The sequence below is a fragment of the Meira miltonrushii genome (assembly GCF_003144205.1).
Source record: "Meira miltonrushii strain MCA 3882 unplaced genomic scaffold FA14scaffold_5, whole genome shotgun sequence".
Lineage (NCBI taxonomy): Eukaryota > Fungi > Basidiomycota > Exobasidiomycetes > Exobasidiales > Brachybasidiaceae > Meira > Meira miltonrushii.
Genome location: NW_020289947.1, coordinates 167,466 through 193,386, shown reverse-complemented (window position 1 = coordinate 193,386; position 25,921 = coordinate 167,466). Strand labels below are relative to the sequence as shown.

Below are 25,921 nucleotides of genomic sequence, written 5' to 3'. Positions count from 1 at the left end.
TCTGTTGCTGTAAGTGCAGCTTAAACTACACTAACAAAGTGGGGGGTACGGCTTCTGTGTAATGTGTGAATTGTGAACCAAAAAGAAGAAGAATCAACACAAAGCCATCACTTCAACAACAACTTCCAATCAACCATCAACTGACATCTTATTGTCAACAACCGTCCAACGTGAGAGAGCCGGTGCCGTTCTGGGGCCCTTGTTCATTTACGCAACCGGCGCTTGCGCCTAATCATTTGCATATCCTTGCCAGATTCTTCTCATATCATACAAAAGCCAACCTCATGCTACGATAAGCGATTGTCTTGATCATCAACAATCTTGTGCACGATGTCTTGCTGTGCAGAACATCAGGTCTTAACGACTGGTTCTTCCTACCTATTCAACGTTTGGTCAAGCTCGCCTTTTTTGACTTCTTTGCTATTAGGTCCAATCGTGCTGGCAATCGTCTTGGTATATCCTGCATTGGTATTCTTTACACCGCAAGAAAAACATCTTGACTCAAGTGCATTCCAGTACGTCACAGCAGACGACCCGTCCAAGAGAAAGACATTGCCGAAGTTGGTGGAAATTGACGCAGAAAATGAAGAAATTCAACTCAGTATCGTCATTCCGGCTTTCAATGAGAAGGACAGATTACCGGTCATGCTCGATGAAGCAGTAGCATTTTTGGAAACCCTCAAGACCTCAAAGAAAAGCTTAGCAGAAGGGAATGGAAAAGGTAAACAGGCAAACGGCCATTCTCATACTGCGACAGAAACTGCTTCCAAGCGTGCACTCGTGAACCCATTACAATCAATCGAATTCATCATTGTCGACGATGGATCTCGTGACTCAACTGCAAGGGATGTATTGGAGTATGCAAAAAAGAACAAGTTAGACACCTCTTTACGATTGGTACAATTAGGTCAGAATTGCGGAAAGGGAAGGGCTGTTCGGCATGGAGTATTGCATGCCAGAGGAGCTCTGATCGCATTTTGCGATGCTGATGGTGCAACAAGATTCTCTGATTTAGGCAATCTGGCAAAGGAGATGGATAGAATCATCACGCCAGCAGGATATGCGATCGTTTGTGGAAGTCGTAATCATTTGGTACAAAGCGAGGCAGTGGTCAAAAGATCATTCGCACGCAATTTTCTCATGCATTCTTTCCATCTCGTTTTGAAGCTGCTCATGCGACCTCCAAATCCTGCCAAGATCGTCAACTCTTTTTTGCCAAATGTCAACTTTTTTGCCAAATCAAGCACATCTAAACGAAATCTTTTACCCGTTCAACCGCCAATTCGTGATACCCAATGCGGCTTCAAGCTATTCACAAGACGAAGCGCACAAGCAATCTTTCCTTTAGCACACATCGATCGTTGGATATTCGATGTTGAGCTTTTGTTGTTGGCTGAAGTTGCATCTTCCAATACACTCCAGAGAACAGCTGCTTCGAATCCTTCACTCTTTGCTGATTCTGCAGTAAAAGATCCACTTTTACGTTTACCTTTGCCAATTTCTGAAGTTGCTGTCGATTGGCGTGAAGTGGAAGGTAGCAAGATTGATATCTTGAAAGATAGTATCAGAATGGGATTGGATCTTTTGATCATTCGATTGAATTACGCTTTTGGAAGATGGAAGGGTCCTGGTATACTGCCGGGTGTTGAATCGATGTCCGGCAAAGAAAAGGTTGATTCATGTTGTAAATAGTCACACGTTCATACCTGTCACAATAAGTTGAATTGAATAGAATACAAATGCTGAAAGAATGAGTCGGATGCGGCGAGGACGTGAAGTGAACTGAGATCAATTGTTTCTGGAGGAGGGAAGCGTAAGGAAAGTCAGTGTCAAGTCCCCGGCTGATCGGCATCCGAAATACGTACTGGCTGAATTTATGTCCACATTTAGGACAGGTATAAAAGACTGTTGAACCTTCATCAGCACTACGCATTTGCATTGTATAAAAGTGCATTTCATCATGACCACATTGAGGACAATCTTCTTTGATCGTTGCTTCTTTTGCTCGTGTTCCTTCTGCTCCTGTTGCTGTGTGTACTAGCTGTCGTTTTTGTAAAAGTGCTGATGGGAATGCTAATGGGTGTGATTTTGTTGTGATTGTCAAGTTGTCGTAGACTGAATGAAGGGAGGAATGTGTAAGACTACTGTTGCTTAGAAGTATCGTTCAGCACCTGTTTTCACTCACCTGAAGCATCTTGAACTGCACCACAAGGAGCACATTTGATTAAATCTTCATCACCGGGTATATCGAGTAATGATCCGCATCTGTGACAGAACAGAAGCGAACCAACTTTGTCGGGAAGTAGTACACCAGTCATTGTACTGTAAGCGTTTGTGAAATGATGATGAAGAACAAGAAAAAAAAGGAAGAAACTGTCGCATGCACGCGAATAAAAATAAAAATTCAAATTTAACTCCGAATTCCATAAGGTTATAGCCTTGACAAGCATGCAGACTTTAGGCGCTTTGCATCTTTCCCGCGTAGGCCGCTTGTGTTATGCATACACCCACATGCAACAAGGGCAAAGCAGGAGTCATAAGAGTCATTAAATCACTTCCCCAGATTTCCACTTTCGCAACTCTCCCTTCCGACAGCCGCTTCGAAAACTAAAGTAGCAGTCAAAGATATTCAAGATGGGCAAGATCTATGATGAAATCCCGGACAACTTGGTCGCATTTATACAAAAGTCTAAAATGTTCTTCGTTGCAACATCACCCTTAAACGGAGGAAGCGTAAACGTAAGTCCAAAAGCAAACGAAGGTACATTTGAATACGTGAACAAAAATCGAGTACGTTATATGGATTTAACAGGATCAGGAAATGAAACAATAAGTCATTTGCTCGAGCCTGGAAATGGAAGAATAACGATGTGTTTTATCAATATTGAAGAGGGACTACCCAACATCGTACGTTTATACGGAAAAGGAACAGTGTACGAACGTGGAACGGATGAACAATTTGATCAAAAATGGCAAGAAGTACATAATGGTGAAAAAGTACCCGTTGGTGGAAGAGCGATCATTGATATTGCCGTGCATACTTGTTCAACTTCATGTGGTTATAGTATGCCAATTTACGAATTTAAACGTAAACGAACGGTTTTAGATGATGTGATTTCTAAATACGAAAAATTTTCGCCCGAACAATTAGCCAAGACAAAAGGTGAGAAAGTACCGGAAAATGCATATCTGCTCGTGGGAGGCGATGGCAAACAAGAATACAAAAGAGAATTTCAATCCGGCCTAGAGACATATTGGGCGGTGGTCAATAATTTATCCATCGATGGTTTGCCTGGCTTACGTTCTGTACGTGATTCTTTGAACAAAGAACAACAACAGAAATTGATGGATAAACGTCAGAGGCATGATCAATTACAAGCACCTCAAGAAGACTTAGGGCCCATCAAGCCCGTTCAGCCGCAAGACCAGACACAGCCGCAAGCAAAAGTTAAATCTATAACGTCTAATCCAACATCAAACTTTCACCTGTTCATCGCTTTCACTTTGGGTTGTGCTCTTACAGCAGCTCTTTTTCTGGCTCAGCAGCGCTCTGCAGGCAGTTTTATGAACATATCGCTATGAGAACGTCGTCAAGACTACACTGGTATACCTCACACTGTATCATAATATCACTTCTCCGCTTCATTAAATAATCATTATCATCATAATTATATGATCATATTATGGAAGAAAAGGTGGGGGGTCTCATTGATATCCATAACCTCCGCCATTGTAACCGGTAAATTGTGTATTAATATATCCTCCCGGCTGGAAACCCGTAGGTTGAGGTCGTAAAGCATCATACTTTTGTGAATTTTGAGGTGCTTGATTTGCATCTTGATGCATTGTACCTTGTTTCATTTGACCAAAAATATTTGCAGCCGAAAAACGATCTGGTCCATTATTGATCTCTTGTTGTTTCTGTTGTTGCTGTTGTTGAGAATATTGTTGTTGTGTATGTTGAGGAGCTAAAGGCTGTTGACCTTGTGGTGACATCATTGCCGAAAATCCTGTTGGTTGAGAAACCATTGCGCTCATTCCAAACGGACTTTGCGGTTGTGACATCTGCATTCCATAACCTGTTTGTTGGTTTTGCATATAGCCTGTCTGTTGGCCTTGCATATAACCTGTTTGTTGTGGCATCATTTGTTGCATTCCACCCCATCCTGTTTGTTGCGGTTGCATACCCATACCCATCCCTGTTGGTTGATGACCAAGAGCAGTAGGCATGAATTGACCAGTACTTTGGGTTGGAATCAAAGGTTGAAGCATCGATTGATTAGAAGCAACAGGCGCAAACGGTCCACGAGCTCCATTGAACATCGATCCTGCTCCCAAAGGAGAAGCACCAGGACGACCACCAGGCGCACTAACTGGCGAAGCAGACTTCATGGCAGCCAATTTATCAAACAATGCCGAATTAGGATCAGCTTTCACTTCTGGCGTAGCAGCCGGTGCTGGAGCTGCTGGGGCCGCAGGAGCAGGTGAGACTGCTGGAGCGGGAGCAGCAGGAACTGCAGCAGCTGCAGATGTCGGCCTTGGTGGTTGAGGAGGTGGTGTTGGTGCAGCAGCAACGGGAGTGGCAGGCTTAGCGCTTGGTGGTCTTGGTGTCCATGCATCGTCATCAAAGCCACTCGCGGTTGAAGCTGTAGGCTGAGTTCGAAGGACTTCTGGACTGGCATTATTGCTCCTCGTAGGTGGACTTGAAGTTCGTGCAAGGGATTCAGAAGCAGCAGCCAAGCTTGCAGCATCCACTGTTCCACTTGTGTTGCGTGTGGGGTTTGCACTTGGTCTTCCTCTCCGAGTGTTGTTCTTCAACGAACCATCTGGCCCAGAGAAGAGGTTTGGGGGAGGGGTAGTACCATTTCTCTTGGCGGCCTGTTCTTGTTCTTGAAGCTTTCTCGCCAAGGCTTCATCGGCCCTGATCTGTGCTGCTGGATCATTCGATCGAGATCCACTTCCGGTAGCTGCACCTTTATTGTAACGCTTACTGATAAATTTGGTTACACGAATGATATCACCTTCTCGTAAACCGATACTGCGCAAAGTGCTTCCATCCAGTTCGGGCAGAATTGCTTCATCAATTTTGTCTCTTTCAAACGCTGAAGCATAACGTGTGCAGTCATCAATATCCACACCAGATGCCAAAAAGAATTCAAACCAATCAATGTTTCTCTTTGGTCCTTTGGCGGCTTCTTGACGTCTGCGTTGTTCACGTTCTTGTTCCCTGCGTCTTTCACGATCGCGTTCAGATCTGCCATCACCAGCTGAAGCACCGTTCGTTCCACTTCTGGCACCGTTGCTGCGAGATGATCGAGAAGGTGCCAACTTACGACCTGTAACTTCTTCCAAGTATTGAATGTCGGGATGACTCATCTTTTCGATTGCAACTTCGATTACCACACCATTGAGCTTATGCAAACGAATCTTGCCCTGGTTGAATCCCAAAAATTCAGCCTCAACTTTAAATTGACCAGTTCGATCATGCCAGATGCGAGTACGTGCAGGACTTGGCTTCGATTTACCTGCATCTTTTGGTCTAGCAGGTGCAGATCGTCCACTGGGAATAGATACATCGCGTGATGCTGCTGATGCTGAAGTAGTGGCCGTTGTTGCTGGAGCACGAGGTGGTTTGGGTGCAGGTTGAGATTTGAGTGCTTCTCTGCGTCTTTCTTCTGCTTCTCTTGCTCGCTTTTGTGCTTCAGCTTTTGCTCGTCTCTCTTCTTGTAATCTGGCCCTTTCGGCTGCCTCTTCTTCCTCTTCTTGTCTTTGTCGTTGTTCTTCTTCTCGTGCTCGTGCAGCAGCTTCTGCAGCAGCTCTTGCTTCAACAGGATCTTCTTCATCAGCAACACTGATCGCAGCCGTACGGGTGGCAACCCGGTCAGCTTCACCTTCGACAACTTCCACGTAGCTGGCAGGCACCACACCCTCTTGTCCAGATGCATTACGCACCTTCCACCAATCATCCGTCTCCTTTTCCACTAAGATTAGCGATTCATTTTCTGCCACTGTCAATTCATCGTCGCCTTGTGCATCAAAGTCATACAATGCAATTGCATTCTCTTCTCCCGCTGCTAGACCATTTGATGCAGGAGTAGGTGCACTTGAGGCTGGAGGAGGTTTAGGGACTGCTGTTGCACGGCTTGGTGGTGGAAGGATGGAGGCTGCTGGTGGGGCTGGAGGTGCGAGTGGCGTACTAGGAACACTTCTGGCGGGTTGTGTGATAGGAGGTGGTGCAGGAATAGCTGCTGTCGGAGCGACCTCTTCTTCCTCTTCATCCGGCTCAGCATTTGCAGCATGAGCTTTCTCTTGTGATACTTCGATCTTTTTGCAAATTTCCTCTACATCGCCTTTACTGCCCAACACGAATCGTAGGTTGTTGTTCTCGTCGACATTTGCCGATGCTGCTGCTTGGGCATCTAGCTCGAGGTTCAATTGTTTTCCTTTGCTTTCCACTGTATGATTGATGATTGATAGTACGTTGATCTTTTGTACTGGTGCTTTATCTGATTCACTTGCAAAGAAGAGTGAAGAGTTACCAATTCCAAGAGTACCCTTTTTCTTTTTCTTCTTGGCATCCAATTCAGATGCAGCCCACATCTTGATCTCATCATTTTTTGCTACTTTTCGAGGTGCACCGATGCTTGCAGTGGAAGTCGCAATGGGGATGGCTGCTGCTGCTGGTGCGGGGTATGGCTCCAACTCATGCTCTTCAGGTGCGGCTTCCATTGGCTCTGTAACTCCATCGACAGCGGCAACTTCATCGACGTAATTAGCGGGCACGAAACCTAATTGACCTGAAGGCAGTCCATCATGCTGATACTTTTTGACCAAAAGCCATTCTCCTTTGATTTCATAAACGCTCAACATTTCATCTTCTTCGATATCCAATTCATCTTCATTTTGTTTTGCATAATCGTAAAGAGCTTTACTTATTCGAATAGGTTCAGCTTCTTCAACGTAATTTGCCGGTATTAGTCCAATCGGTCCTTCATCATCTTCATCGGATTGATTTTGTGCTGTTTTTAATTTTGCTTTCCACCATTCTGCATCTTCTGCATCCAAAACGTATAATAAAGCATCTTCTGTGAATGTTAATTCATCTTCAGCCGCTGCTGTATAATCGTACAATGCCTTACACAATGAAACGTAAGCCATTTTTGTGGATGAAGATCAATATGATCACCACAATGGCAAGCGAAAGTGTTGAAGGATTGAGGATGATAGGGTGGAGGATAGGTAAGAGAACAGGAGGAAGATGGAATGAACGAGTGGGTTTGGGTAGTCAACGGCATACTGACGCCGTACGGTATGATCCAGTGCATATATACAAGTAATGCCTTTGAGCCTGTGCCTGTCTTTATCTGCTGCAGATAGGGTTGACAATCGGCTTTTGCGCACGGCTACAGTGCATGAACGCGTGCATCGTAAAGCAGTGTGTTGAAGGTTGTTATGTGTGTGCCGGCCTGCTGCTTATGTGGTCAACACATTAATGAAAAGAGAAAAAAAGTCAACTCCATCTATCATCACCACCAACCATTCAAGGCCGATCAAGGCCAAAGAAGACGACAAAACAACCCGTCAACATTTGTAGAGAATAGGTCAAAATGTTCTTTCTAAAACGGCTAGAACATACGATTCAACTACATCCTTCTTTCTTTGGTGCTTCAATGCAAGAATACCTACAAAAAGAATTGAAAACAGAAGTTGAAGGAAAATGTTCGGGTACGATTGGTTATATCGTTCGTGTTTTGGTAATACATACAATAGGTGAAGGAATAATTTTGGCCGGAGGAGATGGAAAAGCAGAATTTAATATGGAATATACTGCTTTGGTAATGAAACCTTTCAAAGGTGAAGTTGTGGATGCTTTGGTAACAAATGTTAACAAGATGGGTTTCTTTGCAAGCGTTGGACCGTTAAGCATTTTCACTTCAACACATTTACTACCTCTCGAATTCAAATTTCAACCTGATTCAAATCCGCCAGAATTTGCCGCTCCCGATGGACAATCGATCGTTAAAGGCAAGAAAGTCAGACTACGAATCGTTGGTACACGTGTTGATGAAAGTGAAATCTTTGCAATCGGAAGTTGCAAGGAAGATTATGTGGGCGTCGTGGATGGATGATGGCTTGACAAAGCGAAAAATAGACAACCTTGCAGTTCTTGGCGAAAAGGGCTGCTCAAAATGTATACTAGTAACAAACAAGCAATGCAAACACAGACATTGTTGGACACATGGTTGAATGAATGCGGGTGTAGAAAGATGAGGATGGCGTCATGATGACAGGAGTATCGGGTACGTATCAATGATGAAGCAGACGATCATGGAAGCAGTCTTACACATCTCAGTGTCGCACGTAATCAGATATAGTGGGAAGGTCTCACTGTCATTTCATTGTTCTGTGGTGCTCTAATATTGTTTTATGAATCTATGTAGGTTGCTTCAGCTTCGGAAAGTGGCTCACTTGCAAGTAGTGCACTTGATTCGACTACCACTATTGAATTGGAATTTGCTCCAAGGGGGTGTATGCCACTTGATCGGGTTTTTGCTTCAAGGGAGTAGCATGTCGCTTTGGGACTTGTTCAGGAACATTCATGATTGCTTTGCGCTTCGTTGTTCCTTCTTTGTCATCTTTAGGAATGTTAAGAATTTGATGTTCATACTTCTTCTCGTTGGCACGTTCGTAATTCGTGTCGAATCGTTTCAAAAAGACGAGCACAAGCGGTGGGAAGAGGTTGTCTCTTGGAATAAGATGACGTGTGCGGAAAATGACTCGAAAGTTGAGCAAGTTGGCAAAGATGACCGCGGGCAAGTATGCAAGGAAAACAAAAAAGTGCCAAGAGAACTTGGGAATGAAAGGAGGACGAGATGGTTGACTTTGTGGATCATTGAGTGGAAATTGCAAACGATTATCCTTGAGACGAGCGAAAAGCTTGCTGTGTTCTGGATCGACACGAGCTTGATAGCTTTCTGTATCTTCCCAGCGCAAAGCCTTCTCGGCTAGGCCAAGATTTTCCTCATTAGAAGCTTCGGTCCACATATTCTTGAGCTTGGACGGACGAGTCTTCATCAAACTTTCAAATTGGGATGACTTGAAAGGATCATATTGACCGCCCACTACGACACTGTGATGGATGTGCTCGCGGGTCGATTCTTTGTTCACGGATCCGCCCCAAACAATATTCTTCGGTAAATTCCATTCACGAACATGACGAGTCAACTGGAACATGATCGGAGGACGTTCACGGTGTTGAGGTTGCATTGCCCATGGTAAGCGGACATCGCGCAATTTTTTCGCAGCCTCGATATCAATATCAAGAAGTGGAATTGGGTCTCGTTTAGGATCGACATCGACCATCTTTGAAATCATCCAGGCCAAGGCGATATCACTTAATCCATGCCATGAATGACCACCGCCAACATCCGAATGGGTACCTTGGAACCACATTTGTTGCAGATGTTGACCTTTGCGCATCTCTTCATCTTCTTTTTCTTCTTGTTCGGGTACATACCATACAGTCGGCGTAAAGTCTTCACGGTCTTCTCCCAAAGAGAGAGCGTGATATGCATGGCGAATGTTTGGGGCGAGCATTGGATCGAAAAAGCTATAATATTGTCTTTCGTTCTGGTTTCCAAACGTACCTGGTACACCATAAGCGCCCACAGTGTCCCAAACGCCCACGACTTCGATGGGAACATCATCAACAACAGGATGACGACATTTGACTTCTTGCAAAGCATTGGGATGGAAGTCTTCTGCGAATAAACGTACGAGCCATTCTTTTGGTCCGCCTACTCGTGATTTGGCGCGCTTCTCTTTTGTGCGCGCACTAATCATTGCATTTCTACATGGCCATCGACCTAATGCTTTAAAAACAGTTTCTTCTGCTCTTTCAATCGTTCTGGGTAAAGATGGATCACGAAGAAAGAAGGCTTCGACCAAAGTGGTAAGAGAGATTGCACATTCATCACGAGTAAGAATGCCGATATAGTTGATCAAAGAGGCAACCGTACGTGCAACATAGGCACCACGTGAAAAACCAAACAAGTAAATTTGATCACCTTTGGAGTAATTGTCCGAAATGAAATTGTATGCTTCACGGACTTTGTCTCGCAAAGAGATGCCGAATGCACCTTCGATACCTTTGACAAAGAGGTAGTTCGAAGCACCAATTCCTTCTTGATAAAACACAACTTGCTCAATCGTCTCTCCAGAAGGCGTGACTGCGTATGGCTTGATGCATTGACCCAACAAGGCTACATTTGTGAACCAAAGTTGATTCCAAACGGGTGTGATGTAGTTGTCCAGATGCAAAGGTTTCACAACGCTTTCACGTGCTTGCCTGAGAGTGGCGGCGGTCAGCAAAGATGGCCTCAGTATGGTACGTGCTTCCTTCTACTTACCAAGTTCCATCACAAAGGACGACAATACGTTTTGGTTGACGGTTTGGGTGTTCAACAACCATGGTTAGAGACGTTCTTGAAATGCTCGATGGTTTTTAAAGGAAAATGATGTGGGAAGAAGGAGAAAGATTTGAGAGAGCAAAGACCCTTTATATGCTCTACTCTATCTTCCAGAAATTGGGAAGGATCTTGAAAGCGACACGGTATCCCGATCTTCAAGTCTGAATTGGCCGAAATTACCGATCTTCTAGACCCGTTTTGATGTGATCATCTGGACAAAACATCATCAAGCCGGTCTAGGTATTGCAATGGTTGTACAAAGAAGAGCTTTCACACTGTGATTGAAAAGGTGTGATGCACAGCCCTTAAAAAAAGGTGGCTTTGGAAATGGGCAAGATGGCATGTCCGATGGTCAACTGTATGCATGGCACGGTCTCATGTTAAGGTTTGAAAGGAAGAAGGGAGAGGTGGAGTGAGAAGGAACCGTGCTGGCGCCGGGTCCGCTAAATGCATGCAGAGGCTAGAGACCAACCCACCAGACATACCACACAAGAAGATTGCACTTTCTACAGCTAACATTGAAATCATATAATACACACAGAATGGCTCAAATGATATCATTTGCAATTATACTCAATGCTTTTCTCGTAAATACGCACCTTTGGCATTCAAAAAGAACGGAACAGGCACCAAAAGAAGTGAAACGCCAGCCAAGAAACTACAAGCGCCTTGCGTAGTCATTCTCTCAAGCATTCTGATAGTAACCAAAGGAAAGAAACAACCGAAAGCGCATCTTGTAAAAGTGGTTGCAGCCATTGCCATTGGGGCTTCTTGACCGGCATAAAGGGAAACGTACGGCAGTAAAGAAGTAAAGATGATCAACATTCCAGCCGAGAATAAAAACATCCCAATCGCGGGAACGATCCAATGAACGTGCGGAAATGGTGCGGTCCAAGCAAAGATGAGGATTCCAATTGGCGGTAAGAGCGAACCCCATAAAGCTTGACGGAATCGAGCTTCAGGTAGAATGGGTATATTTGCTTTTTGTAAGGATTTGTAATATCTACCTTGCAAGATCACAATCAACGCACCGCCAACCAAAAATCCTATAAAAAGAGAAAGGAAGAAAAGGCCGGTTGATTGGGCAGTCCAATGTCGAAGTCCGAGGAACACAAACGGAACAGCCTCAAATGTGGCATACAAAACACCGTACAAAAGTGAAATGTAAAGACAAATCACAGTCACGACGGGTTCCGTGAACAGCCAAGCGAAAGGACGACCCAAAGATCTTTTCATGGCCGTGCAAAATGAGCAAAAGGACTGATAAAGTCGATCAACTTTTCTCTGAGTGGTATCTGACCTTTCTTGAATATCGAGATCGGCCGTTTCAGGAACAAATAGAATGCATGCTATGGTTGAACATGCAATCAATATTGCTTGTACACGGAGATTCCATCGCCAGCCGGCATAGTGATCCACAAAACCCATCACAACGGGTGCCAGACCGGAACCAGCAGTTGAACCTAGAGCGTAAAACATCATGAAGCTGTTCAACTGATGTAGTTCGAGCATCTGAAGGAACAGTAAGATGGAAAGTTAAGATATTGCTCTCACGATATGAGAGAATACGAACTCACATCGGTCAATGAAGCAGGCACATTGTTCAATGCTGAAGAACCGCAAGCACCAGCTAAGAAGCGCAAGATGATCAGCGTTTCGATATTACGTGATTCTGCTGCGCCAAAAGAGAATGCTAAAAGCCGTGAAGGGAAATCTCAATTAGCAAAGAATCTCAAGTCAATCGAATTGGAATAAGCTCACCTGTAAACGATAGGAAAGTGATGATATAGACCGGTCTTTTCCCAATAACGAAAGAAAGAGGTCCAAACAATAAAGGACCAAGGGCAGATCCTAGAACAAACAGTGCAACTCCCAGTAAAACAACATCTTGCGAAGCCTGAAAGTGCTTCTCTATGCTCAACGCTGAAGATGCGTATGCACTTGAGCTGAATGTAGTAGCAAAGCACATCAAAGAGAGAATTGAAGCAGCAATTAGACGCTTGCGAGGGGTTATCTGTTGGCCTTTTAGTGTTCGTGGCCCTCTTGCTGCTTGTTCCGTCACTTGATCCGGCAATGACTTCTCCTCGTCTCTGTCTAGCAAGCTGCCAGTTCTCCCTTCTTCTTTACTGATGATCATTCTGACTTATGCTTCTTGGTACTGCGAATGGTTATTTTTCTGGCAAACAGAGCTGTAACGATTTATTTCCTTTCTATCTCTTTATATATGAAATCGCAGATACATCATTCTTATCACCGAAGGGAAAGTGAAACGCTCCTGGATTTTTGTTGCCACTTGTATTGTTGCTGAAAATAGCACAAATCATATCCATCACGGAAAGCATTGTTGGGATTCCCGAATATTTCGGAAATGGATTACGAACACTGCCTGAAGCTTGGTCTTCCAGTGTTTCGCTTGTCATTCCCGACATTTTCGGGAATTAAACGCGCTTTTGCTTCCCGCGTTTCTCGGAAGATAAAATTTTGCAAAACTCGGAAAAAAAGATTCCTAAACGATTTGGTTAAACATTCGGAACCGTTTACATACATTATTGCCGGTTACTGGTAAAGGAGTGCACTTTCCCTGATAAGCACCAGCAACAACTTGCCCAACAATACCGGCTGCATCAGATCAATCAGTTCAGTAAGCCACAATAATGACTTTTCTGCTATTTCAGGCACCATTGCAATCATATCTCTTTATGTCCGGAATTCGGTGTTTAATTCTATCGATCTTCCTTCACCCCAAAATTTGAATCAACAGAAATGTTCTTCAGATAAGAACGATGTTGTCAAAAGTATAAAAGAAACCCTAAACTCTAAGATGTACTACAATCAACCCCTCACTTCCGACACCTCCAAAAGCAACTTAAACGACAATGAATTCCCTGTGGTCGACATTGCCCTTCGCTTCTGTTATGCTAGCATTCGTGCTACTCTTTCGGAACTCACTTCCATTTGCATGGACTGCTCGAATGATGCTGCCCTTCTTACACTTACGACTTACATCTTCTAAACGGGTATCTGATCCCAATCGATTACCTTCAGCACATGGACGTAATCCATTCGAAGATCGATTCACATCAAAACATCGTGCCACGATTGATGAATGTGATTTTATGGGTCATCTAAGTAATAGCTCTTATCCAAAAAACTTGGATCTTGCAAGGATGAACTATAGTAGTGATCGTTTGGCAGATTTCATGTTGGACGGAGGTTGGGTTCCACTGGGTTCGACTTCGTTTGTCTTTCATAATGAGATTCCACTCTTGTCAGAGTATACAATCACTTCACGTATAGAGACATGGGACGATAAATGGCTTTGTGAGTGTGAATTTATCAATGAAAAACACCAGTAAAACTAATCTTAGTTGAATTCTTACAGATCTTCGAAATGAATTCACCGGCAAAAGCAAGAAAGGTGACAATATCTTATTCTGCACTTCAATCACAAAGCATTGTTTCAAACATGGACGAAAGACGATCGCACCTTGGTTTGTGCTTGCTTATTGTGGTTATTCAAGTTCAAAAGATAAAGAGACCTCCATCAAAGCAAATAGCACAAGATCAATTGAATTACGTCAATCGCTCAAAAGTGCAAAATCAATCAATCCTTTACAGGCTTACCAAAAGAGTACCACTGCCCGCCAAGAACCAATTTGGTGTTCGCCAGAATATTGGGACGTAGACAGCTGGGAGACAGAGAGGAAAGAACGTTTGGATAAACTGTCAAACGCATTCCTGTGATCCATCGGCCATATTCAATCATTTCTGTTACATAGAGTTCGACAATAATACAATTATAGATACACTTTCCAAGGTTGCGAGCCGCCATCATGCTTCACGCTGATGTCCCGAAAATATCATTCCTTGCCTTTGATCATCTCTGCGAAATTCGAGCATACGCATCAATCGATCGTGCAATTGTGAAGCGATTCGCCATCTTTTGCCTATTTGGCGTAAAGAGAGTAAGGTGATATTCAAGTATGCACGTATAGATCCTAAAGGTCCTCCTTGATCATTATTATGAATCGCGTTCTGATCAAGCCTTGTTGGAGTTGCATTCTGTTTGATAGAATCAATGATTGAACTTGAATCAACGGTAAAATAATTATTGAAATCTTCCAAATATAATCTTTGCAATTCTCTTATGAGAGATTGACCAGTAATTGTGATACTGATGATCAAAGTTATGTCCAATTGACAAAATACCTCTTCGGCAGCATGTAATGCTATTAATCTCAAAATTCGAATGATTTCTTGTACTGCCGCATTGCATATTTCTCGACTTTCTTGACTTAAATCAGACAGAGGATCATGCAACATAAGATTGCAAGCATGAGGAAGCATGTGCGCAACACTGATCATTCCCTTACCAAATTTTGTGATAGATTGAGAAGATAGAATCGAGGGCAAAGATTGCCCAATAACCGCATCTTGTGAAGCTTTAACCTGAAGAGGTGATTTGTTCAGATCATTCATTTGATGAACACCCAGCTGTAAAAGCGCAATACTTGCTTCCATTTGAATGAATAAACCCGCTGATTTTATCTCTTCTGCACTCGAATGCTCAGGAAGTGATGCTGCATGTTCTGCGCATCTTCCCAACAAGATTCCGCCTTTGTATAAGAATTGCTCCAAATCTCCCGTAGCAACGTTTAATAAATCTAAATCTTGCAATTTGAACGTATTCGTGGGAGCGTTTAACGGTGTTGGATCTTCTATTCCAGGGCATAGTGAGAGGTATTTTGACAATTGATGGTGAGGTAGATCGGATTTAAAATCTCTTTCGTTCAGGTTTGTCGGCCACAAAGTAACAATTGTAGACATGCGATCCATCATGAAAGCCAAAAGCATGGTCCTACGTGCTTCTTCTTGTTCTAAACAATCTTGAAAGTTTAAACGAATGACAGATCGATTTGCAATGAATGGCTTCAAAGGAAAGAATAGTTCGCCAGACGTATCTTCTCCTCTTGATGCTGGATCTTGATGCAAATTCAAAATCAGACATAGCCTAATCGCTTCAGCGCATGAAACGTAAGATTGAAGCAAGTCACCCTGTCCGTACAATTTCGTGACAAGCAGTAACGAAGCCCTCACTATATCCAGCGGATTGTTCGTGAGACCTTCTTGCGTAGCAGAGCGAATGTGCTCGTGAGCGGCAGCACAATGCTGTCGATGAGCTTCCTCTGACGAAGATGGCGAGCTTGGTCGAGCAGCATATGCCAAACCGACAAAAACATGCAACACTGTTACATAAACGAGGAAGATACGGTCAGTTGGGTAAAGCAAGATCGCAGCCATGCTCTGTTCTTCTCACCAGATGGATGCGGAAAATCGCGATGATCAGTAGGTAGTCTGAGCCTATCCATAAGCTTTTTGGGTTGAAAGATCAATGCTAGGCGGAATTCTTCATAGCAGATCTCAACACAACGTCGAATTTCGTCAAGGTGTGGAAGTCCAGGCAAATGAATGTAACGGTCGTCAGAAATAGGGCTCTGATTGGAAGTGATGTTGTTGGGCTCAATCTGAGATGAAGAAAAGGAGTGACGCTTCCTTCTCTTCTTTTGCGGACTGTCCGACTGATCTGGTTGAGTTCCATCAGCACTGTCATCGTAACAAGGAGACGATAACAGTACGTCAAGTTCTGTATTCAACCCATCTACCTTTGCGATCATCTTAACACTCCTACGTCTGGTTGCTGTGCATGGCCCACATACTGGCCTCACTCCATCACACCTCAACTTTCTTGATCGACATTGCGGACAAGCGTTTCCTCTGCCAATGTTACGATTACGTGGAGGCATCTTTACCGAATGGGATTCCATCTGGAGTGTCTATTGATTGGTGCTTTCCTCCAACTTTGACTGTCACATCATATTAATTTGATGTCTTCTATCATGCCATCAAGAGATGGCATGTTGAGTGTACTGATTAAGTATGTCGATGATCAATGGTAGAAAGGAGCATGTTTGTTGACTTTCACTTTTTAACTCCGAATTCCTTTTCCCCACGCTTGTCAGTGTTTGACGCGTTCGATGGTCTTCCCGCACCTTCTTTCACTCAATTGTCGTTGGCAATTCATATAACGGGAAGAAAAGCATACTAAGGGGCGGGCATCGAAATTGTAATATGTACTTGTATCTCTCGTCCGATAGAATCACTTTTGGAAAGCATTGAAGTGTTCATTGCATTATTGGATCACGGACGGACCTGTCCAATTAAAATCAGGAGATTAAATTACAAGCACGCAATCCTTATCGTTAACCGTGTTAGCTTCGATAGAACGCTCTCTGTTCATTTAGCATTTAAAACCCTAACGCTAAGGATCATTCTATCAGTCTAGAAGCAGGAATCCTTTTGAGAGATGAAATTGCGTATTTACTTCATAACGGGCTTTGATGGTGTGAATGGCGCAATCCGATCACTTTAACTCAATCAGCATTACGTGCGCGCTAATATCTGCAAGTTGAAAACGCTAACCTTCAACCAATAAACTTTAACCGGTTTCTCCTCTTCCCATAGAAAGATGCCGCAAATAACCTACGGTAAATCTTTTTGTTGATCAGGATGCAAAGGTTAATCACCGTATTCTGTTGATGTGTTTGACCTCCAATGAAAGCTAAAGAAGTAGTCGCCGATCTCGATGTGCGTAACAATGCATGTCATTCGATTATAGGAGTGGGAAAAAAACACCGTGTACCTCAACGTTTCTGGACTTTCCCCATGAACAGACTGTAATAGGCCAATCTTGATTGGATTACCTTTTCTCCAAACAAATAAGGACGAAACTTCAATCTATGCATCCGATCGTCCAATCCCCGGCAAGTGGCACAAAAAAGACACTTCTATTATTCCGATCAAAATGCCAATGCAGAGTCTATTCTCGACAAGACGTGGATGAAATTAGAAGAAGAGTCGTTATCCACTCCTAAAATTATTTGACCTCTCATAGAGTCAAAGGGTTCAAATATGGCACTCTAAACAACGCTACTAGGATTCGTAGAACTTTTCATATTCGTGCTATGATCGTCACTGCGCATCTTTTCATTTTCTTTTCATCGGATCATAGATCTTTTGACTACCTATATTCGACTAAGAACCGTTCGGGCTGTCCGAGATGGTATGGAGTGACAGCTTGAACATGAATTGCGTGATAGAGATTCAAATGAATAGAACGAGATAGAGGCAGGTAGGACTGATCGAGCGTAAAAAGCCAGATTCGATACTATTGCGCCATCATCAATTCAGAGATGTGCTCTTACACCCGTTGTGGTTGTAATGTGTATATAAACAAGCTATTGTCCAATCCACAACCATCTTTTCATCCCAAACAACCCCCCCACTCCCTTATCCCCAAATCAAACCATCCAAGATGCGTTTGACGATTCTATCACTTGCTCTTTCCAGTGTGGCCGCCAATTTGGTCGGTGCCGCTTGCCCATTCGGCGAGCTGGCCCGACGAGGCCTGGCCGATCCAGAATTATCTGAACGTTATTTCCGTGGTGAAGGTATGCCTAACCCAGATGAATACGTTGTCAAGCGTGCAGATGATCCATTAGCACCAGGTAATGACGGTAACGATCCACCACTCTTGGGCCCTGTCTCGGGTATTTTGTCCGGTGTTGGATTGGGCGCTTTGACACCTAGAAGTGAAGATCATCAAAATCAAGTTTATCAACATATTCGTCGTAGATTGGACGAACGTGAAGAAGATGCAGATATTGATGCTGCTGTCTTGACTCCAAAAGCTCATAAACGTCACGTTGAAGAACGTGGTTTGATCGGTGGTATCTTGGCTCCACTTTCGGGTGCTTTACAATACATCGATGTTCCAACTCCACAAGAATTTGGTTTGAAAGCTATTCCAGGTAACGATCCACAACATCAATATCAAGCACCAGGCAAGACTGACGTCCGTGGTGATTGTCCAACTTTGAACACTTTGGCAAATCACGGTTATTTGAGTAGAGATGGTATCACAAGCTTTGCTGAAGCTGCAAATGCAATTCAAACTGCTTATTCAATGTCTTTCGATATTGCAGTCTTCCTTTCCGCATTAGGATTATTGTCAGGTGGTGATCCAATCACGGGTAAATACTCTATCGGTGGACAAGATTCTCGTGTACCAAACACCATTGGTCCCGCTTATGGTATCGACCGTCACGGTTTGTTCGAATTGGATGCTTCGATCAGTCGTGGTGATGCTTACTTTGGTGACAACCATAGCTTGAACTTGACACGTTGGGACAAATTGGTCAGTGATGCAAACACCTACGGAGATGGCTTATTCACAATCGAGGCTATGAAACGTAACGCTGCAGACGCCGTTGACGAAAGCCGTAATACAAACCCTGAATTTGCTTTCGGTGGTGACTTTGCAGTTATTTATGCTACAAGAGCACTTTTGTCTCGTCCACTTCCAAACGGTACAAACCCAGACGTTCCAGATTATAAGAACATTGCACCTTTCTACCTCGATGAAGCTTTCCCTGAGAATTGGTACAGAATTCCAAACTCTTATTCTCTCGTCGATCTTCTTGGCGATATTGGTTCTTTGTTCTTATTCAAGCCTCAAGTTCCAGGTAGAAACGTAAACGGTCGCTATGTCCCAATCCAGAACCTTAACATTCCAACCGCACCTGCAGATGTTGGTTGCTTTGCGCTTACTCTCTTGTCCACTGCTGGTCCAAGTGCTATTGCACCTGAAATCCAAGGTGTCTCAGAAATTGTTGAGCAATTACTCAAACCAGTCTTGCATCAATCAAACTGCAACACTGACTTGTACGATCAAGCCGGAAAATCAAATAACAACACAAAAGGTGCAGGTGGTACAGTAAGTGACTTGCCACCCGGAAGTGACGCAAACCAAGGTTCAGGTTCTGGTGTAACCAGAAAAGGTCAATACTACGCTCAAACAACAAAGCCAACCGGTAAATCTACCGGTCAAACCATTGCTTCTCGTGCATTGAAGTTTGGTCGTGACTTACTCATTTAGATATATATTCGCTTTCTTTCTCTAATACCCTTCCCTTCTCTAAATATAAAAAGGTAGAAGCGCAGCACGTTGCAGCTCCCTGTCCAATCAATTCAATTCAAATCTGGCCAATGAGTGATGATCGTGTGTGATAGCTGCTGTAGTCATTTACCAAGTGAGGTACGCCTTATGCCATGTTCTGTAGCTGCACAGACTAAAACACTCTTTATGCGCCCATCCGCTCACCCGTTGACATTACACCAACGGATGGATAGGGCGTCAAACCTTAATTTGTTGTTTGTTACAGGTGGTGGAGTAAAAGTGCACACTAAGAACAAAAAAGTGCGGGAAGCCCCTATGAAGGTGATGATCGTTTTGTGCATGTATGCAGTGAGACTATCTTTTGATTGACGTATGTACACCATGCTATCCTCAATACGTGCATGATGGCTGAAAAGAAGGGTGGAAGGCTTCGACTTTGCTTAGCAAAATCTTCTTCTCTTTTCTCTGTCATGATCCCCGACCCGAAAGTATGACGACGGTGCAAGATCCGCTGCCAGAAGGACATGATAATGTTCATGTGCCATATACAAGAAGGGCACCGCAAAGGATCATCATCTTATGTGATGGTACTTGGTGTGTATGAGACGTACCGATAGCATTGCAACGTCTCGCTGACTGACGATCACCTCCCCCTTCCTTCTTTCAGGCAAAAGAGAGGCGCAGTGGATTCAGTCTTTACAAGCACAGGTATTTCAACGGCAACAAACACAACATGGTTCACAAATGTGGCCCTTCTGAGTCAATGTATCTTGCCAAATGCTGCCGTTACAGATTCAGACGCACCACCAATGCCTCAAACAGTCTTTTATCAAGATGGGATCGGTGCTACACCGTATATCTTTCAACGTTTATTCGAAGGTGCAACAGGTACATCATTAGATCTTAAAGTAATGGAAGCCTATTCGTTCATCGTTGATAATTACCAAGAAGGAGATGAACTATTCTTCTTTGGATTTTCTAGAGGTGCTTATACTGCACGTACATTGGCAGCATTTGTGAATTATATCGGTATCCTCTCAAAGCAAGAACGTAGTACTTCGTTGAATACATTATGGCATGCATTCAATAATCGTAATCCTTCTGATCCAAGTACAATCACGAAAGCAGAAGAGACTGTTTTCCAAGAATTGAACAGATGGCCAAGCGCAAATGCAATGTTTAGTGCAATGAACAATTCAAAGATTCAACTTGCATCTATACCAGATGCGAAAGACGAACAAAAGGCAGACGAATCAATGGAACAGACTGTTGACCCTTCCATAGTTCAACCGGCCACCATTCCGATTCAAGCGGAGTATGTAGAATCAGAAGAAGCAATCATCAAACGTTCACCGCAAATTCTCCCTCCAAAGATCGAAATCGTGGGCGTTTGAGTTCTAACTATCCGGTTATTGAATAAGCAAGAAATAGTTAGGATCGATGCATTTCTGTGTCTGAAGTTGTATTTACAAGGTTCTTTATATAGCCATTCAGAATAAGATCAGAATCGTTAAGGTGGCAAAGATGTATTTAACAAGGAATAGAATATATGTTACGAGAAGGAAGTAGACTAGGTACGCGAGGGAAGATGACCAGGAACTCAAGGAAACCCAAAAATGTCACGTTTGGGACACCGTCGGTTCGTTGGGGGTCCCGGGTATGTTCTTGAACCCGCAAAAGATGCAGTACTACAGTTTCTTTGATCCAATGCTGGCGCCGAACGTTCGACATGCATTCCATGCGATTTCGTTAGGTGAAGATCGAAAAGATTTCTTACCTACGATTTGGAGTTTACCAAAAGCAGAATTACCCGCTGATGCAGAAATGCGAAAAGGGCAAGAATTAAAACAAGTTTGGTTTCAAGGTTCACATTCTGATGTTGGTGGTGGACATCCTTGGCATGGTTTAAGTGATATCACGTTTGCATGGATGATTTCTCAATTGGTTGATAGACCAAACGGAGAAGCTCCTTTGTTGAACATCGATATTAATTTAGCACGTTCTTTGCAGGATTTCAGACTACCATGGGCAAAACAACCTGAACATCCATCAAGAACTGCAATCATGTTACAAGAGACGAGAAATTTCAAGGGATGGAGTATTCCGAAGAAGTTAACCAAGACGGCAGTTTGGCGTAACACACTTGATCAAAGTAACACACATGAATACATTCATCATAGTGTCATCGAGGGGCAACAGTACGATCCCAAAACATCTCCTCAATTTGATCTTATTCGGAAATGTCACCCAAATCTTTTGGACGAGCTGTGGGCCCAAGCGTCAGATCCTGAATCGTTAGGAAAGACGGAAAAAGCAATGCGTTGGAGTCTGGAAGAAAGTGAAAGAGCACGATCACAACCAATCAGTCAAACGCCTTTATTCAAGCCAAGAGGAGGATCATCTGAAGATGATAATGTTCCTCTTGATGATCCTGAATTACCACCTTCTAAACCTGAAGGATTTCCGCCTGTCGTCTGGAAAGCTTTCGTAAGAGCCGCATATGCTCCGGTTTTAGCAACCTCTTATTTGGTCAACTGGAAACGTCCGATTCTAGAACATTCATCTGTTCCACAGCGCAATCTTCGTCCGCCAAAGTTATTGACATTAATCCAGAAGCTGGATCATGATCCTCAAGAAGCCTCCCAACCGTTACCGTCTTTGGGCAATGTTGAGAAATGATGACAGAAATCTAATTCACACCCTCCCGCTCAATAGATGATACCTCTATTTAACCCTTGATCTTGAGAGAAATCGTATGAATTAATAAATGAAAAGTGAAATGAAAGAAAGATGAGATATGAAGCAGAAAAGAGCATTAGATATCCACCATTTTTGTTTTACGTCCTCTCCCAGTTACGACTTGATCTTTGGTAATTGTGCAATGAAGTGATTTAGGCTATCAGGTCTTGTGAATGCAATTGCAGCCAAAAGGAAGATCAAAGCCGATAATTTACCGATGCCAAAGCCGCTTGAAGAAGAGGACTGTTTTGAGAAAATCGATTTTCGGAGAAAAGATGTGAATTATAAAAGATCAGGTATAAAGAAGAATATGGTATCGTCGTTAGAAAAAGAGAATGGAAAGAATTTTAAGCCTGGAACGTCAGTCGACTGTGTCAGCATTCAAACAGAGAGGGTTTTGAGGCCCACATCAATTACTCACCTTACTGTAAGACTTTTCGGGGCGTGAAAAGTTTGGAGATTTACCCATCAATAAACGCATAAAGTTTAAGTTGCTATCTTTATAAGGAGGATAACGTGTGGAAAGAGCTTTTTCGGCAATTTGACCCATCATTCCTCTTGATGGAGCATGAACACAACCACGGCTATGGGTGAATGTGTCGAAGCCAGCCTTTCCATGGTAGTTACCATATCCGGATTTTGAGCTGCCTCCGAACGGCAAGTCCTCTACAACGTATTGTAATAGAAGGTCTCCTTCAACTAAACCACCTGAACGGGTCTTTTTGATAATTTCGTTGGTGGTGTTCTTTGATCCAAAGACGTATGTGGCTAATGGACGATCATTTGCATTGATATAATCGACAGCACCTTGAACGTTAGGTACGCTCATAATAGGCAAGATTGGACCAAAGATTTCACCTTCCATGGCTGCATCACCAGGTTGAACGTTTTGTAAAACAGTCAAATCCATATAACGTTCAGGAGCTTCAAAATGTCCACCGATCGCTACGTTTGCTTTTGTGCGGTCTAGGATACCGGCTAAACGTTTAAATTGACGATCGTTGACCACTCTACCAAAATCGGGTGATTCACGATTACCATTAGGGAAATATTCTTTGACAACCTTTTTCATTGCGTCCAAAAGTTTATCTTGACTATTCTTTGTTACTAAAACATAATCAGGTGCAATGCATGTTTGACCAACGTTGACAACCTTTGCCCAAAGGATACGATGAGCTGCGATATTGAAATCTGCATCATCATCAACGACGACAGGTGATTTTCCACCTAATTCTAAAGTAGTTGGGCAAAGATATTTAGCTGCTTTTTCAGCAACGATTCTGCCAACGGTTCCGTTTCCGGTATACATGATATGTTCCCATTGCAAATCCAACAATTGTGTAGTTTCTGGAATGGCTCCATTGATCACTCTTGACATACGTGGATCCATGTATTTGGGCCACAATTCAGCCAACAAACGAGCAGAATGGGCGGCGACTTCAGATGGTTTAAGGATAACAGTGCAACCTGCAGCCAAAGCACCGATCATTGGACCGATTTGAACGGAAATTGGATAATTCCAAGCTCCAATAACTAGCACTGTTCCTTTTGGATCTTTACGTACAGTTGGATGATGAAGTGCCCAAATTGCGCCTGACCAAATCTTTTCATCTTTTGCCCATTTTTCACATTGATTATGAGCGTCCAAAACGGAATTTGTAGTTAACATGATTTCTGCAAACACTGATTCGAATTTGCATCTTCCGAGATCCTTTGCGATCGCATCAGAGATAGCATCGACATTATCGTTCAGTAAGAATGACAATTGCTTTAATTGATGTTTGCGGAATCCGACATCGTACGTGATTCCACTTGCGAAGGACTCACGTAAAGCTCTATGAGCTTCTGTGATTTCTTCTGGTGTGTTATGAACTAAATCTGCTGGTGCGGCTGGCATGATGACGAGTGTTTGAACTTGTCTTTCTTGTCAGATGATGGTAAGAAAGGTAGGAAGCTTTTGTTTTAATTCGCCACACAATACATTCTTCAGAATATATCATTCAAAGATCAAATTTTATCACCCCACAATCAAAAAAGGATGCACTAAAATTTGATTAAAAGTGGCTTAAGCGCAAACATCACACAATTCGGATCACTACTGAACCGTTGATCCGTTTCCCAATTCTGCCTAGACCGATAGCCGAGGTTGTTGATGCTAAAAAGGTATTATCTGTTTTAGTGCGGGAATTGTTTGGGCACGTCTGTCTGAGCACGATAGAGAGAAACCGTTGACTGCCTGGGCGTGCGCGCTTTAACCGCCTTTATTCCCCGTGGGGAAATTCAATCCGGTTGAATAACGAGCCGGGTTACATATCCTGATCTGACCGCAACGGTTGCTTTTTTTTTGTTTCATGAAGAAGATTGTCACATTCGGATCCTACACTGACCGGCTTTAGTAGGCGTAATTGAGAAATATTCTTTTCTTCTTGAATAAGGTTGAAGCTGCGATTGGTAGCTATCCCTTATAATCCTGTATTCAATCCAAGAAAACATCTCCCACAAAACACCATCATCAGCAATCATGGGCTTAAGCATTGATACAATCGTAAACACTTTGGCAGCTACTGTTTTGCATCCGATCGCATTGTTGGGCTATGTTGGCTATCGATCCTATGAAGCAAAACAACTTCCACCACGTGATGGACTCTTGACTACTGCATATATCTTCTTAGCACTTCGATTCGGTAAATGGTTTAGTAATCGATGGAGAAATGGCTTGATTCCACAAAAACGTTTAAATGCACAGACCTGGAATCAAGAATTGGCTTTGATCACCGGAGGAGCACAAGGAATTGGTAAACAAACGGCCGAACAATTGGCAAAGAAAGGTTGTCAAGTTGTGGCTATTGATATCGTAAACTTTAAACCTACGCATCCAAACATTCGTGCTTATAAATGTGATATCGGCAATTATGAAGCACTGGAACAACTACGTGATCAAATCCGAAAGGACTATAACGGACAAGATGTTACAATGGTTGCGAATATTGCAGGATTGAACAATAAATCGCTAATTTTGGATTTGGATCGTAAGAAGGTTGATTCGATGATCGATGTTAATCTCAAATCACACTTTTATACCGCAATGCTTTTCTTACCCGCAATGGTCAAACGTAAACGTGGACATTTCCTAAGCGTTGCTTCCACAATGGGATACGTTGGTATTTGTCATCAAAGTGATTATGTTGCAACGAAGCATGGGTTGGTTGGAATGCAAGAGAGTCTATATTACGAAATGCAAAAGATGTATAAAACTCCAAACGTGCGAACATCGATTGCTATTATTGGTCATACTAAAACTGGATTATTTGAAACATTCAACGTTGGACCTATTGGACGATTTTTAGGACCCTTGTTGGAGCCAGACTACGTTGCTTCTTTACTCGTTGATGCATTTGAAGCACAAGAAACACGTATCATCTTAACTCCTTTCATGAACAACTTGACTCCTTCCATCAAGGCACATCCACAATTCGTTAGAGATTTTATTCAATCAACCGCTGGCGGAGATGGATCTTACCCCTCGAGACCTTCGGCTGCACAGTTGGGACACGCTTAAATAGTTAGGTACACATGGCCTTGTTTGTATATTCGCTCATCTTTTGACAATTCTTGATCTAACTTTCAATCATGACCTCACCTTTGCCACATGCTTAAGAATTAAGATTTAATAAAGGAAGTACCACTTCCGCGGCTC

At 43.1% G+C, this 25,921-nt stretch overlaps 14 protein-coding genes across 14 annotated transcripts; 8 read left to right on the top strand and 6 right to left on the bottom strand.

The window, feature by feature from the left end:
- Positions 1-13: 13 nt before the first annotated feature.
- Positions 14-1,918, top strand: FA14DRAFT_138444 (uncharacterized protein). The gene has a single exon (XM_025497059.1). It carries the CDS (start codon positions 331-333, stop codon positions 1,690-1,692), a length of 1,362 nt encoding a protein of 453 aa, XP_025352245.1. The 5' UTR covers positions 14-330; the 3' UTR covers positions 1,693-1,918.
- On the bottom strand, positions 1,340-2,346 carry FA14DRAFT_162272 (putative RPA12-13.7 kd subunit of DNA-directed RNA polymerase I). The gene is made up of 3 exons (XM_025499508.1): positions 2,186-2,346; positions 1,866-2,115; positions 1,340-1,798 (listed from the first exon to the last, which is right to left on the bottom strand). Exons 1-3 carry the CDS (start codon positions 2,316-2,318, stop codon positions 1,789-1,791), a joined length of 393 nt encoding a protein of 130 aa, XP_025352244.1. The 5' UTR covers positions 2,319-2,346; the 3' UTR covers positions 1,340-1,788.
- Positions 2,347-2,585: 239 nt separating this feature from the next.
- FA14DRAFT_162271 (uncharacterized protein) lies at positions 2,586-3,735 on the top strand. Its single transcript, XM_025499507.1, has one exon. It carries the CDS (start codon positions 2,635-2,637, stop codon positions 3,580-3,582), a length of 948 nt encoding a protein of 315 aa, XP_025352243.1. The 5' UTR covers positions 2,586-2,634; the 3' UTR covers positions 3,583-3,735.
- FA14DRAFT_83191 (uncharacterized protein) lies at positions 3,645-7,359 on the bottom strand. The gene has a single exon (XM_025502963.1). It carries the CDS (start codon positions 7,156-7,158, stop codon positions 3,706-3,708), a length of 3,453 nt encoding a protein of 1,150 aa, XP_025352242.1. The 5' UTR covers positions 7,159-7,359; the 3' UTR covers positions 3,645-3,705.
- Positions 7,360-7,377: 18 nt separating this feature from the next.
- FA14DRAFT_162269 (uncharacterized protein) lies at positions 7,378-8,465 on the top strand. The gene has a single exon (XM_025499506.1). The coding sequence runs from the start codon at positions 7,608-7,610 to the stop codon at positions 8,127-8,129; it is 522 nt and encodes a 173-aa protein (XP_025352241.1). The 5' UTR covers positions 7,378-7,607; the 3' UTR covers positions 8,130-8,465.
- A 15-nt stretch (positions 8,466-8,480) lies between these two features.
- On the bottom strand, positions 8,481-10,471 carry FA14DRAFT_192221 (uncharacterized protein; the record flags this gene model as incomplete). The annotated part of the gene is made up of 2 exons (XM_025501927.1): positions 8,481-10,348; positions 10,410-10,471. The coding sequence occupies 2 exons, from the start codon at positions 10,469-10,471 to the stop codon at positions 8,500-8,502; spliced, it is 1,911 nt and encodes a 636-aa protein (XP_025352240.1). The 3' UTR covers positions 8,481-8,499.
- Positions 10,472-11,042: 571 nt separating this feature from the next.
- On the bottom strand, positions 11,043-12,606 carry FA14DRAFT_150034 (MFS general substrate transporter; the record flags this gene model as incomplete). The annotated part of the gene is made up of 3 exons (XM_025497419.1): positions 11,043-11,981; positions 12,047-12,162; positions 12,231-12,606. The coding sequence occupies 3 exons, from the start codon at positions 12,604-12,606 to the stop codon at positions 11,043-11,045; spliced, it is 1,431 nt and encodes a 476-aa protein (XP_025352239.1).
- Positions 12,607-13,345: 739 nt separating this feature from the next.
- On the top strand, positions 13,346-14,213 carry FA14DRAFT_181858 (uncharacterized protein; the record flags this gene model as incomplete). Its single annotated transcript, XM_025501144.1, has 2 exons — positions 13,346-13,790; positions 13,852-14,213. The coding sequence occupies 2 exons, from the start codon at positions 13,346-13,348 to the stop codon at positions 14,211-14,213; spliced, it is 807 nt and encodes a 268-aa protein (XP_025352238.1).
- Positions 14,214-14,257: 44 nt separating this feature from the next.
- Positions 14,258-15,972, bottom strand: FA14DRAFT_83129 (uncharacterized protein). Its single transcript, XM_025502962.1, has one exon. The coding sequence runs from the start codon at positions 15,768-15,770 to the stop codon at positions 14,301-14,303; it is 1,470 nt and encodes a 489-aa protein (XP_025352237.1). The 5' UTR covers positions 15,771-15,972; the 3' UTR covers positions 14,258-14,300.
- Positions 15,973-18,333: 2,361 nt separating this feature from the next.
- On the top strand, positions 18,334-19,083 carry FA14DRAFT_105626 (Cloroperoxidase; the record flags this gene model as incomplete). Its single annotated transcript, XM_025495750.1, has 1 exon — positions 18,334-19,083. A coding segment is annotated over one exon (750 nt), but the record flags the coding sequence as incomplete, so codon positions are not given.
- Positions 19,084-19,975: 892 nt separating this feature from the next.
- Positions 19,976-20,879, top strand: FA14DRAFT_181855 (uncharacterized protein; the record flags this gene model as incomplete). Its single annotated transcript, XM_025501143.1, has 2 exons — positions 19,976-20,079; positions 20,153-20,879. The coding sequence occupies 2 exons, from the start codon at positions 19,976-19,978 to the stop codon at positions 20,877-20,879; spliced, it is 831 nt and encodes a 276-aa protein (XP_025352235.1).
- Positions 20,880-21,012: 133 nt separating this feature from the next.
- On the top strand, positions 21,013-22,399 carry FA14DRAFT_83090 (uncharacterized protein). Its single transcript, XM_025502961.1, has one exon. It carries the CDS (start codon positions 21,145-21,147, stop codon positions 22,162-22,164), a length of 1,020 nt encoding a protein of 339 aa, XP_025352234.1. The 5' UTR covers positions 21,013-21,144; the 3' UTR covers positions 22,165-22,399.
- On the bottom strand, positions 22,260-24,192 carry FA14DRAFT_162267 (aldehyde dehydrogenase). The gene is made up of 2 exons (XM_025499505.1): positions 22,646-24,192; positions 22,260-22,467 (listed from the first exon to the last, which is right to left on the bottom strand). The coding sequence occupies exons 1-2, from the start codon at positions 24,119-24,121 to the stop codon at positions 22,339-22,341; spliced, it is 1,605 nt and encodes a 534-aa protein (XP_025352233.1). The 5' UTR covers positions 24,122-24,192; the 3' UTR covers positions 22,260-22,338.
- Positions 24,193-24,600: 408 nt separating this feature from the next.
- On the top strand, positions 24,601-25,843 carry FA14DRAFT_174811 (NAD(P)-binding protein). The gene has a single exon (XM_025500560.1). It carries the CDS (start codon positions 24,746-24,748, stop codon positions 25,781-25,783), a length of 1,038 nt encoding a protein of 345 aa, XP_025352232.1. The 5' UTR covers positions 24,601-24,745; the 3' UTR covers positions 25,784-25,843.
- The last annotated feature ends 78 nt before the right edge of the window (positions 25,844-25,921 follow it).